A 12,537-nucleotide genomic window follows, 5' to 3' on the forward strand; every position below is an offset into this window, starting at 1 on the left:
TCAGAAAGAGTGCGGCCATCCTCGAGCTGCTTTCCAGCGAAGATAAGACGCTGTTGGTCTGGTGGGATTCCCTCCTTGTCCTGGATCTTAGACTTGACATTATCGATCGTGTCTGATGATTCGACCTCAAGGGTGATGGTCTTTCCAGTAAGAGTCTTGACGAAAATCTGCATACCACCACGCAGACGGAGAACCAAGTGAAGAGTAGACTCCTTCTGGATATTGTAGTCAGAAAGAGTGCGGCCATCCTCGAGCTGCTTTCCAGCGAAGATAAGACGCTGTTGGTCTGGTGGGATTCCCTCCTTGTCCTGGATCTTAGACTTGACGTTGTCAATAGTGTCTGATGATTCGACCTCAAGGGTGATGGTCTTTCCAGTCAAAGTCTTGACAAAAATCTGCATACCACCACGCAGACGGAGAACCAAGTGGAGAGTCGACTCCTTCTGGATATTGTAGTCAGAAAGAGTGCGGCCATCCTCGAGCTGCTTTCCAGCGAAGATAAGACGCTGTTGGTCTGGTGGGATTCCCTCCTTGTCCTGGATCTTGGACTTGACGTTGTCAATGGTATCCGAGGACTCGACCTCAAGGGTGATTGTCTTTCCGGTTAAAGTCTTGACAAAGATCTGCATTGTAATGATAACTATATGTAATGATAGCTGTGGGTGTAGAAAAAACTATGGATGTGTGTTGAAAAAAAGCAGAGAGGGAAGGAGAGGAGGGAGGTATTTATGTATGTGGATCGCGAAGGTGGCGAGCACGGATCGCAGGATGCCGACAAAGAGGCGTAAATACATAAATACTTTGCAGTTAAAGCCAGAAGTATGACATAATAAGCGAAAAATGCTATCGGTCCGTTCTGGGCTGTTCCACGGCGCCACTGCATAAGTGTGAGTACATCAGAATATATATGCACCAAGATTATCACCGCACGCAAGAGCAAGTGCTATATGACATATTATGCATAGAATGAGCATCTTGTGCTGGCGATGGAAAACGATCTAAACGAATTTATCGTATAGATATATCAAATGAAGTAATAATGATAGCAGGAAGAATACAGTAATAACATAAGCAAGACACAGACGGCAAATAAGCGAGCGCACCGGGCGCCGCCGACGTCATCTCGAAAGGCATGGTCGGTTTGTTTACATTTCCATTCGAATTTGTATTTACAATAATTGGATTACTCTATCATTGTATTTCTATATTTTTGCTATAATGATCTTGTAATTCTGCTTGTATTATGTTTTCATTACAATCATGATTCGGCAGCTTAGTTTATCATAGCCAAGTCTGACGCCATCGCCGGTTGCCGGTCGCCGCCGGTCGCCGGTCGTTTACGCTCGCGCAATTGAGTCCTCTACTACAGCGATTGAATATGCAAAATAGAATAGAATAGACAAGTATTATTACAACTGTTATTAACTATTTTATAATTGTATTCAATTCATATATCGAACATAGTAAGCAAACAAAAGCATGCCGGAGCCGGCCGAAGCCGAAGCACAGCCAGGCCGCATGCCTCGAGCCTGCGACTTTTGCTCTTTCTTTGTTCTTTGTTGTAGATACCACATATATTCTTTATATTGATTTTGTAGACAACTACTGCTCTATAGTATTCTATACCGGTACTTACCACTACTCTACTCAACCCAATATCTCAGCTAGTCTACGCTACTACATGAACATCTGCCCCCTTCCTCTAGAAAGTCTCCAACAAATCCTCATCCTCTCCTACGCCAACGACCGCGACTCTTTCAAAATGTCAGTCCCTCTGATACGCATTTGGTGTTGGAGGTTGCTAATGGACAATACATGAGAGCTGTAGGCCAAGGAAATGCAGAAGCCAAGATGCAAGACAAAGGAAAGGTTTTCAGAGTGGTTTTCCAAGATGTGTTGCAAGCTCCTAATGCAAATATGAATCTTGGGCAGCAGCAAAGTCACGCAGACTACCTTTCAGTGAAGGCATAACTAAGACCACAAGACTTTTGCAGTTGGTGCATAGTGATGTCTGTGGACCGTGAGTTCTTCTTTTGAAGGTCACCGGTATTGCATGACTATGATTGATGGCTGCTCACACTATGCGACTGTCTATTATCTGAAGAATGAGCCAGATGTAGCAGATTGCTCAGCCAAGCGGCAAACTTTGGCAGAAGATGGCCATATTGCGAACAGACAATGGTGGAGAATATATCTCAAAGAATCTGGAGGAATTAGGGACTGAGCATCAAGCAACAGAGCCAGAAACTCTGCACTGTGCGGTACATATCAGCAATAGGATCACAGCCGAGCTATAGAGAAGAACAAGACACCATATGAGCTCGGGTTTGGAAAGCAGCCTGATGTTTCACATTTCAGGACTTAAGAAGTACAGCATGGGTTTATTAGGAAAACCCATGCGGCAGGCAGTCTTTCATCCAAATCCATCAGAGGGGTGATGGTTGGATATGCAAGCAAGAAAAAGGCATATCAGTTTTATTTCAGTGTCAGTTCAAGGAAGCATGATTGGATTTTGGAAATGGTATTCCATATCTTGCCAGAATATCATATCAGACTATTGAAGAATATTCTGAAAAGATATTGCGTAACCTATTTCTTTCTATATATTGAGCATGTACCACCATCTATGTCTTAATTAACAGTAACAATCCTAACACCAAACCCCCAATAAACGCCCTCATCAACATGGATAACAACTCTTATCAACTTTGCGATGTTCAATTCTTCAACTGACAAGCAGCATTTGCAAGATGATTCTTTCTTATCGCCAGCTCAGTTTGTTGCCGCCTTACCGATGCCGGCCATCTAGCACTGCTTTTTACCACGGCTTACTCGTAGTCTAATAGCACGTACTAGACCACTTTATCAGTTTGACTCTGAAACTTTGCTCACGGAAGAACGTTCTTTACTCACCCGCTCACCCCGTCATATGCTCCGGAATAACCATAGCCATACCATAGCCATACACATCTTCACCCATACCGTGCATACCGTGGACATCGTAGCCAGTACATCTTGCCGATACCGTGTTCACCGCTGTCTCTATGCCAAACCACGAAAAATATAGCTGACTCAGACTCGTATTTTTCCAAAAACCTGTCCGTAAGCGCATGACGTCTATAATTATTCACCACTCCATCAAGGAAATCTTCCAACGTTCTGTACACGTCATCTGACGTCTGATTCTTGCAACCATGATAAGCAGAGGTGTATTTACACACCTCGAACTCATAATTGTACGCGCCTGACTTTTGATACCAGTATTTCTGCTTACAAATACCACTTTCACTGTTCGATGTTCGCCAAGAGGTAGCAACACTCACTATCATATTTGCGGCTGCAGACGAAATATCACCCAGGCTGCTTATTATATCTTTAGCATAAGCGTAACCCTTTGCTATAGACCTGACGAACTGCCAATCGCTACGCCGCTGTGGCGTCGCATCTGGTTGTGACGGACTTAATTCTTGCCATGCATCATGGTTTAGATAGGACCTCGTCCTTGGTCCGATTCCGCTATCCACATTGACGCTATATTCAGCTACGATCCCCGAGTCATTGCTTGTCCCATACCCCAGAAACTCATAATGGTCAAGCGCATAGTTGGTCTTTTCAAACGAATAATTATTCTCAATATGCTCATTATGTCCAATAGAATCATCTGCTTCATGCATCAGCTCCCTGTCGTTTACTTCCTCGTCGCTCTGGAAACAGTTGACTTTCGAGATGAATAGTAATAACACGAACATTAACTCTGCAATCATCATTTGGCCTATTGGCCGGGGAAGCACCTGACCAATCGACTTCCCGAATCGAAACATATTTAAATAACGGTGACCCGTCAAATATTTATGTAGTATGGCAAGAGTAGAAAAGAAATTGGTTGGCGTAGAGATCCACCATCGTTGTGAGGGATTTATATAAACAGAATGTCATTTCAATTAATGCCGCAGATGTCACATCACTGGCGAAAATGCTATCAGTCTCAGCAGTTCCGCGGAGAGCAAGTATCATATGATGAATAAGTTTAGCAAATGAATATCTTGCTTGTCGGCGGAAGACTATCTAGACGAATCAATCATAATTACGTTACGATATGCCAGGTGAAGTAATAACATAAGCAAGATACAGACAATAAATAAGCGAGCGCATGGCAGACGCCGCCGACGTCATCGCGAAAAGCATGATTTTTGTTTACATTTTTTTTCCAATTTTTATTTTTACTTGTATATTTATTTGTATTTGTATTTACGGTAAATGCGCACTGTATTCTATATTAGTTCTATGATGCTCTTATAATACTGCCTGCAATATGTTTGTACAATCGTACTTCAGCAGCTTAGATGATCATAGCCAAGTCTGACGCCATCGCCGGTCGCCGGTCGCCTATGCTCGCGCAATTCAGTCCATCACCACAACGATAGAATATACAAAATAGAATAAAATAAACAAGCGTAGTTACCGCTGTTATTCCACTTTTTCTTTCATAATTGTATTCAATTCATATATCGGAAATAGTAAGCAAGCGAGAGCAGGCCGGAGCCGGCCGAGGCCAGGGCACAGCCAAGAAGCCGCACGCCTCGAACCTGTGACCTTTTTGCTCTTTCTTGCTCTGTCGTAGAAACCATATATAAAGCAATATATACCTTCTTTATACTAATCCTGTACACACAACTGCTGCTCTATACTAGTACTCACTAGTACTCTACTACTCTACCACTCTACTACTCTACTCTACTCGATATCTTAGCTAGTCTACGCTACTACATGAACATCTGCTCCCTCCCTCCAGAAATCCTCCAGCAAATTTTCGCCCTCTCCTGCGCTGACGACCGCGACGCCTCCGGTGCCCCCGTCCCTCTGACTCGCCGACTCGCCTGCTTCAAGAAGAATATTCTCCCCGTCTGTCGTCGCTTCCATGAGCTCGGCCTCCATGCGCTCTATTCTCATGTCCATATCGGACATCCTCGTGCCTTTGACGTCTTTCGCTATGAGTTGAACAAAAACCCTGATCTAGGCTCATTCGTAAAGTGTCTCGATTGTGCGATTTTCTTTTGCCTTTCAAACCTATCGTAAGCTGTGCTAACTTTTGATATCCTAACTAGTCTCCGACTTCACCTCGATAGGCCTCGGGCGCACGCGGCAAATGAACCGTGAGATCCAAATGGTTACCGCCGAAACCATCACCGACGCCCTTTTAAAACTTCCAAACCTCAAAGAGTTTCTCGTATCAGAGGCTCTCGAAGACGACCTCGGCCCTCAAGTTCTCGCCACTCTCTTCAACAAACTTCCTTTCCTCGAGGCTGCAGACTTTTGCGGCGCCTCCTCTGACAGCTTCTTGGCCGCGATGTCTAAATTGCAATACACAGACTCGACCTGTCAGATCTCTCGCCTGAGCTTCCACCAATGCGTCTCTCTCCCAGCTTCCGTATTTGAGAATCTCTTGCCCAGACTCGGCGAACTGACCAGACTTGATCTGACTCATACTCATGTTTCGGCGCGCGCGCTCATGAGTATTCCTGCAACTGCTCGCATCACGCATCTCTCGTTATCAAAGTGTCGCAGTATCGGCGTCAAGTCTATGATATCCTTTTTGACTACACATCCGGCTGTCGCCTCCGGTTCGTTGCAGTGGCTGTCATTGCAATGGGCCGATCTGTCGCCCGATGACTTGTCCACACTTTTGAAAAGCTTGCAATCATCGTCTCCTCATTTGTTTAACCTCAATCTTTATGGTTTGCCTGTCGAAAAATACCATCTCGACTTTATCCCGCACACCGTCGAAGAATTATCTCTCGGATTCGCGTCACTTTCGGTTGACGATTTGATCGCCGCCTTCTCATCGCGCACAAACCTTCGCTACCTGGACCTGACTGGTAACCCGTATATAACATGCTGGACAATCGGTGAAATGCGACTACTGAAAGGGATACCTTCAGTGCAGACCTGGGAATTCGATCTGACAAAGATCCTACTGAAAATGACGCATGTGCGTCTGCCAAACTATACCATAGTGATCGGACAAGGCCGACGCGGTTGGATCTTTTGTGGAGAAAAGAACAAGGACGCGCTACATGTCGCGCACTGCGCCAGTCGCGCGGTGGCGCGCTGTCAGTACGTGCTGGGAATGGATATTGGAAGCACGCCGGCATGGGACGGGGCTAGTCGAAAGATTGATTGCTCGGCGGCTGATTTTGGCGCCGGACTGGAGAGGGGAATTTATCTATATTATGCGTATCGGATTTGCTGATTGCAAAAGAGATGATAGATAATACCAACTTAGCTAATGAAGGATACAACGGCGTTAAAAAGACAGACACGATATTGTTGATAATAGAATTATAGGGGTCTAACAAAGGAATGGTAAGGGAAATGGAATCACAGGACTAAGGTATTATGTGTTATCAGCTTTATAATGAATAATGAATCATATGTTTACAGATAAATGTGTAGTAGAGTTATCAGATGATCTGATAAGGCGATCTCCGCAACTATAATGTATTCCCATTGTTTTCAATCGGGACCAAAAGTTGATTAAAGCAGAAATAAACGACCAAGTAGCAATACAGTAAATATGCAATTGATCTGCATTCACTATATATACATATACATCTACATATCCATATCCATAGCCACTTCCACATACATATACGGCCGTCGGAAGCCTGCAGCAGACCGTCCAAGAAGAGCAAGAGCGGCTCGGTCGGTTCTTCGGAGAGATCCTTCGAATCCCGTGACTTGCTACCCTTCACTCTCACGACGCTCGCTGATTGGCCTACCCCGGATTTTCCCCTCCTCTCCCTCGTCCTCTTCCTCTTGCTCTCTCCGGTTCAATTATTCAAGGCCAATCTGTTCTTGCTATTTGAGACTGCTGCAATTTCTCTAAAATCCTCTTCTTGTCCGCTCCTCTGTCTGCTGCATTGCGTGCGGTGGGGGGGAGGCAGCCGCATTGGGTTTATTGGCCCCAGAAGAGATGGCGTGGGGCAGCCTTGTGTACTTGGTCTACAATTTGTTTACTGCCCTCGTTTGATTTCGTGCTTATTACTCTTAGGTTCATTGTATATACTCTTTATTACTATTCTCTTGTATTTTATCTCACTAAAATTGTAATAAATACTGCAAATACTCGGCCAGCCGCGCCTCTAGCCGCTGTTCTGGGTACATAATCTCCAGCAACCGACTTAGCGCACGCTCATTGGGTATGGCGTATGTTACCCGGCTCTCGGCGGGGTCGGGCAAATAAGAAAGAGGCCGTCTTCCGCCTTTGCGCCTTCTCCTTCTTCTTCTTCTGCAGTCGCTTTCTTCAGCTCCTCTTTGCCTATTATCTGTCTTCTTTTTTTCCAGTCGAAAGCTCCTATTACTCTTTTAAAAATGCCTATGCCTTCGCGTATCGCTTCTTCCTTCGTTCGCGCTTCGCAGCGCCCGTTGGCTGCAAACTACCTCCGCGCCTTCCGCGCTTACTCCACCAAGGAGCCTGTACGTTTCCTTTTCGACTTTTCATCTGGCATTGATTGAGTGCATAGACTGAGATTCGGTTGTTTGCTCTCAATTGATGCTTGTTAGAGATCTTGTGTGACTGACTTAGTTGTTATAGACTCTCAAAGAGCGCTTGATCGAGATCTTTCCCGCCGAGATTGAGAAGGTCAAGGCCCTTCGCAAGGCCAAGGGCAGCACTGTATGTTCTCCTTTCTAATTGGGTTATGTTCATGTGCTAGTGTACTAGTACATGTCTTGTAATTGCTTCTTCTCTGGCTCCAGATCCGAGATCAATTGTACCGATCTGCATACCTGATATACTGACATACATTTAGGTCATTGGCGAAGTCACTCTTGATCAGGCTTACGGTGGTATGCGTGGAATTAAGGGATTGGTCTGGGAAGGTTCCGTTCTTGATTCCGAGGAAGGCATTCGTTTCCGCGGCAAGACCATTCCCGAGGTTCAGGCCGCCCTCCCCAAGGCCCCCGGTGGAACTGAGCCCCTCCCCGAGGCTCTCTTCTGGCTCTTGCTCTCTGGCGAGGTCCCCACCGAGGGTCAAGTTAAAGCTCTCTCTGCCGAGTTAGCCGCCCGCGCCGAGCTGCCCACTCATGTCATTGACTTGATTGACCGCGCGCCTGCTACTTTGCACCCCATGGCTCAGTTCTCAATCGCCGTCACCGCGCTCGAGTCCGAGTCGCAATTCACCAAGGCCTACGAGAAGGGTGTCAACAAGAAGGACCTTTGGCTCTACGCCTACGAGGACTCAATTGACCTCATTGCCAAGCTGCCTACCATTGCCGCTAAGATCTACCGCAACGTGTTTAAGGACGGCAAGCTTGCCGAGATCGAGCCTGACAAGGATTACTCCTACAACTTGGCCAAGTTGCTGGGATACTCTGGTAACAACGAGTTTGTCGAGCTCATGCGTCTCTACCTGACCATTCACACTGATCACGAGGGTGGTAACGTGTCTGCGCACACTACCCACTTGGTTGGTTCGGCTTTGTCGTCGCCCTACCTCTCGCTGGCCGCCGGTCTCAACGGTCTCGCTGGACCTCTTCATGGCCGTGCCAACCAGGAGGTTCTCGAGTGGATTTTGGAAATGAAGTCCAAGATTGGCTCAAACGTCACCAACGCCGACATTGAAAAGTACCTTTGGGATACTCTCAACGCCGGTCGCGTCGTGCCCGGATACGGCCACGCCGTCCTCCGCAAGACCGATCCTCGCTACACTGCGCAGCGTGAGTTTGCGCTCAAGTACTTACCCGACTACGACTTGTTCAAGCTCGTTTCTCAGATTTACGAAATCGCTCCCGGCGTTCTTACCAAGCACGGCAAGACCAAGAACCCTTGGCCTAATGTCGATTCGCACTCTGGTGTCTTGCTTCAGTACTACGGACTCACTGAGGAGTCGTACTACACCGTCCTCTTTGGTGTCTCGCGTGCGCTTGGTGTCTTACCGCAGTATATCATCGACCGTGCCTACGGTATGCCTATTGAGCGCCCCAAGTCGTTCTCTACTGAGGCCTATGCCAAGTTGGTTGGATACACTTTTTAAAGTGTAGAGTAGGAGAGAAAGGAGAGTAGGGTAAAGCATTATGATCCTCTTTTGTAACTTATAAATCTGGTGTTTTGTTTAATTTTTGTGTTCAAATTGATATGAAGAGATTATATTTGGTTCCCGTAAGCATTTTAATGAGATATAGTTCTGATTCTCAATTGATACAAGTAGAGAGTAGACTAGAGTGACGGGAGGTTGGGAGTAGCATTTGACCAGGATGCGGCGCAGGTGGCCAAGAGTGTCATCTCGACCCGTCAGAATATTTTTTTTTCTGCTTTTAAACTGTTAAAACTGAGTTTTTCCTTCATCAACTCATCATTCATTTATATACAGCAATTCTATCCTTCATTTAGCTCATATACGTAGAGAGAAAATGGAGCAAACCGAGGATGTATCACAGTTACGTGCGATTCTAGTCAATGCGTCGGGCGATGTGCCTCTTGCGCAGCGGTTTCGCGCATTATTCAGTTTGAAGTCGTTAGGGAAAGAAGGAGTCAACGAAGCTATTGACGCTATTGATGAAGGTGATTTATATGTTATTATTCTACTTTTATGATTTATATGATAGACTAACTTGCGAGTGTATAGGATTCAAAGATGACTCGGCTTTGCTTAAACATGAGCTGGCTTATGTTCTAGGTCAGACTCATAACTCTTACGCTGTACCATCGCTACAACGCGTTCTCAAAGACGAGGCTCAAGATCCGATGGTTCGACACGAGGCAGCCGAGGCCTTAGGTGCGATTGGAGATACAGGTAGTTTAGACTTGCTGCGACAATATCTGGAGAATGATCCACTTGAAGTTATCAGACAGACATGCGAGCTTGCGATTGCTAGAATAGAATGGGAACAATCAACGTCTGCAAAGACCGAGAAATTAGGAAAATCAGAGTTTGAAAGTATTGATCCGGCGCCGCCTTTACCGTTTGAGAATTGCAAAGTAGATGACTTACAGCGACAACTAATGAGTCAATCGTTGCCTCTATTCGAACGATATCGAGCGATGTTCCGACTTCGCGACATCGGAACTCAAGAATCTGTCGACGCTTTAATCACTGGATTCACCGATCCCTCTGCGTTATTTCGTCATGAGATAGCATACGTCTTTGGACAATTGTCTGATCCTCGCTCCGTGTCAGCTTTGATTACCGTGCTCAAGAATGAGAACGAAGAAGGCATGGTTCGTCATGAAGCTGCTGAGGCATTAGGAAGTATCGCTACTGACGAAGTAATGCCTGTATTACAAGACTTTTTGAAGGATAAGGAGAGAGTAGTACGAGAGTCTGCAGTTGTCGCGTTGGATATGTATGAGTATGAACGATCGGAAGAAATGGAATATGTTGCGCTTCCTGCTAGTACTACTGTGTAGAGTCTGATCTTTTTTTCTTTTTTCGTTTTCCTTTTCACTTTGTTTTTTCTTTTTCTTTTTTTTGGTTCGGAATTGGTGTTTAGTTTACCTTTCGTTGAAATAGATTCTCTCTATCAAAAAGTTTAGATCTCGATGACATAACAAAAAATGCACTGAAATATATATGAACAAAAGCCCTTGTTCCCAACTATTATTTTATTGAACAAATATAAAATTAGTTAAAACAAATAATCCAAAAATATTATGGTTATAGCCACTGTAAACGCCTCAAGACAAAAATAACATAAAACAACTCTCACTCGCAAGCAATAACTTCGATAGGCACCTCATAAGTCCGCATATAACTCGGCATTAAGAAATGCTCGTCAACTAACTCCTCCTCTTTAACAATATCATGGCCATCACCTCTCTTCAATGCATACACTACAGCTAAAACATGCTCACAGGGAAGCCCCGTGCGGGTCCAGGCCATGCATGAGCAGTGCTTAAGAGATAAATCAACCACGTATTCACGCGCATAGTCTGTAGTCGCTGCGATCAGATTCGCCGTACGAGAGGGCGAAACCGGATCTTCGTCTCCAAGGACTTTTTCAAATGAATCTTCAGACGAAGAGGAGGAGACAGTTGAAGGAGACACCGAAGAAGAGTCTGGGTATTGCACTAATCTTACCCGCCACGTCGATCCCATTTCCGAAGAATCCACACGGGCGATATGGCTCTTTACCCGCTTTCGAACATCTGCCACATACTGTTCCGCGAAATCAGACATCGCGCGACCGTTTTCGGTTCTATTCTTGGCTTTACTCAATCTCGTTGAGAAGAGCGATGATAGCCCCACATTCAATCGCTGCACAACTTGATCGGCTGGTAGTACTATACACGGACAAGAATAAATAGCCAGACCTCTTTGCGATGGCCGATCCAGCGCCGGACACTTCAAAATTTCTCGATCCGATACATTCTCATTCAAATCACCAGGAACAAAATCCCATTCGACAAACAATCGCGCCATATTGGCGTCCAAAATACCAAATCGCTTGCCGCGAAAATGCGACTCGGCCCAGATAGACGGTGGCCATTGTGAAACTATCCACTCAATCCGCTCGATTGATAGCGCTCTTGCTAATATATTATCGAAATCAGCCTGCGTGTGTGCCGCGGCGGCGCGCATTACGGCGTTTGCGGCCACCGTGCCGAATTTGACGCCAACGACGGCATATAAATAGCGAAGACACAAGGCGTGCATTTGTGCGTTGTCAGGAAAGACGTTGTTGACTGCTACATCCAAACCGAAGCGGTAATCCGATACAAAAGTTATATTGCGCACGAACTCACATACATCGTCAAATGATAGTTCCTTACGATTAGTGCACATATGACGAACTAGAGCTTCGCGCACAAGAGAAAGAAACCAAGTCCATGTCTCGGACGATTCGAATCGCGTGAAGGCAAACGCGACTGGGAATTGCTGATCCTCTGCATCGCGCGTGGTAGCCACCAACAGCACCACATTTGAATTCCGTAATCGTTCAATTCGACCTAACGCAATCACTGGTCGACAATAAGTGATTCCGTTGATGGCGGCTCCAAATGTCCAAAACATGCGACGAAAATTGCACTCGCGTGGATCGGGTAGTAGAGCTCCGTTTCCTAGCTTGTCGATAACGTCGACAATAGCTCGCGCTGACGGATCTTTGAGTTCGAGGTTTTGACAGAACTTGCCGAATTTGTCATTGATAAGATAACATGGCGGTCGCGCGCGAAGTAGTTGAATTGCGCAGTCCTTTGCACGCCAGGCTTGCTTGTATGAGATCGTGATACCATGAGTTGAGTAGATATATCGGATGATATCATGCGGAGTAAGTTTTGGCTGCTTGAGAAGTTGCGTAATTATTCGTCGCGCAATCCAGGGCGATGAGGCAACGCTATTGCCGTCATGCCGTTTAATACAAGTATGCTCTGGTCTGTATACTGAAATAACAAACGGTGTCGTATTCACATTATCCCCCGCCTCGCCACCAGCAGACGCCGCCGCCGCAGCAGCAGCAGCATGAGACTTTGGACGCGATGAATGCAGGTACCAGTTACAGGTCGGATCTTTGCATCGAACTGTATACCGCGTTGAATTA

The 12,537-nt window shown here is 45.8% G+C and overlaps 5 protein-coding genes across 5 annotated transcripts in view; 3 read left to right on the forward strand and 2 right to left on the reverse strand.

The window, feature by feature from the left end:
* V2V93DRAFT_391992 (ubiquitin and ubiquitin-like protein) overlaps nucleotides 1–629 on the reverse strand; it is a gene marked incomplete at both ends in the record, with an annotated part of 1,065 nt that extends 436 nt beyond the window's left edge. Inside the window, one exon of the mRNA XM_066912458.1 lies at nucleotides 99–629. Coding sequence (XP_066764755.1) covers nucleotides 99–629 — 531 coding nt within the window. The remainder of the gene's footprint in view (nucleotides 1–98) is intronic.
* A 2,284-nt stretch (nucleotides 630–2,913) lies between these two features.
* Nucleotides 2,914–4,098, reverse strand: V2V93DRAFT_372691 (uncharacterized protein). Its single transcript, XM_066910794.1, has one exon. It carries the CDS (start codon nucleotides 3,819–3,821, stop codon nucleotides 2,973–2,975), a length of 849 nt encoding a protein of 282 aa, XP_066764756.1. The 5' UTR covers nucleotides 3,822–4,098; the 3' UTR covers nucleotides 2,914–2,972.
* A 541-nt stretch (nucleotides 4,099–4,639) lies between these two features.
* On the forward strand, nucleotides 4,640–6,554 carry V2V93DRAFT_372693 (uncharacterized protein). Its single transcript, XM_066910795.1, has 2 exons — nucleotides 4,640–5,041; nucleotides 5,106–6,554. Exons 1-2 carry the CDS (start codon nucleotides 4,768–4,770, stop codon nucleotides 6,248–6,250), a joined length of 1,419 nt encoding a protein of 472 aa, XP_066764757.1. The 5' UTR covers nucleotides 4,640–4,767; the 3' UTR covers nucleotides 6,251–6,554.
* A 738-nt stretch (nucleotides 6,555–7,292) lies between these two features.
* On the forward strand, nucleotides 7,293–9,148 carry V2V93DRAFT_372695 (citrate synthase-like protein). The gene is made up of 3 exons (XM_066910796.1): nucleotides 7,293–7,476; nucleotides 7,595–7,675; nucleotides 7,812–9,148. Exons 1-3 carry the CDS (start codon nucleotides 7,372–7,374, stop codon nucleotides 9,033–9,035), a joined length of 1,410 nt encoding a protein of 469 aa, XP_066764758.1. The 5' UTR covers nucleotides 7,293–7,371; the 3' UTR covers nucleotides 9,036–9,148.
* Nucleotides 9,149–9,324: 176 nt separating this feature from the next.
* On the forward strand, nucleotides 9,325–10,596 carry V2V93DRAFT_372697 (armadillo-type protein). Its single transcript, XM_066910797.1, has 2 exons — nucleotides 9,325–9,562; nucleotides 9,627–10,596. The coding sequence occupies exons 1-2, from the start codon at nucleotides 9,412–9,414 to the stop codon at nucleotides 10,406–10,408; spliced, it is 933 nt and encodes a 310-aa protein (XP_066764759.1). The 5' UTR covers nucleotides 9,325–9,411; the 3' UTR covers nucleotides 10,409–10,596.
* Nucleotides 10,597–12,537: the final 1,941 nt, after the last annotated feature.

This window comes from Kockiozyma suomiensis, assembly GCF_038497685.1.
Source record: "Kockiozyma suomiensis strain NRRL Y-17356 unplaced genomic scaffold V2V93scaffold_10, whole genome shotgun sequence".
Lineage (NCBI taxonomy): Eukaryota > Fungi > Ascomycota > Lipomycetes > Lipomycetales > Lipomycetaceae > Kockiozyma > Kockiozyma suomiensis.

Bases quoted from the DNA above. Each gene is read 5' to 3' on its own strand.
- V2V93DRAFT_372697 (XM_066910797.1), top strand. From the start codon at position 9,412: ATGGAGCAAACCGAGGATGTATCACAGTTACGTGCGATTCTAGTCAAT. The intron at 9,563-9,626 runs GTGATTTATATG...GCGAGTGTATAG, and splicing joins TATTGACGCTATTGATGAAG to GATTCAAAGATGACTCGGCT.
- V2V93DRAFT_372691 (XM_066910794.1), bottom strand. From the start codon at position 3,821: ATGTTTCGATTCGGGAAGTCGATTGGTCAGGTGCTTCCCCGGCCAATA.
- V2V93DRAFT_372695 (XM_066910796.1), top strand. From the start codon at position 7,372: ATGCCTATGCCTTCGCGTATCGCTTCTTCCTTCGTTCGCGCTTCGCAG. The intron at 7,477-7,594 runs GTACGTTTCCTT...TAGTTGTTATAG, and splicing joins CTTACTCCACCAAGGAGCCT to ACTCTCAAAGAGCGCTTGAT. The intron at 7,676-7,811 runs GTATGTTCTCCT...ACATACATTTAG, and splicing joins GCAAGGCCAAGGGCAGCACT to GTCATTGGCGAAGTCACTCT.
- V2V93DRAFT_372693 (XM_066910795.1), top strand. From the start codon at position 4,768: ATGAACATCTGCTCCCTCCCTCCAGAAATCCTCCAGCAAATTTTCGCC. The intron at 5,042-5,105 runs GTGCGATTTTCT...TATCCTAACTAG, and splicing joins ATTCGTAAAGTGTCTCGATT to TCTCCGACTTCACCTCGATA.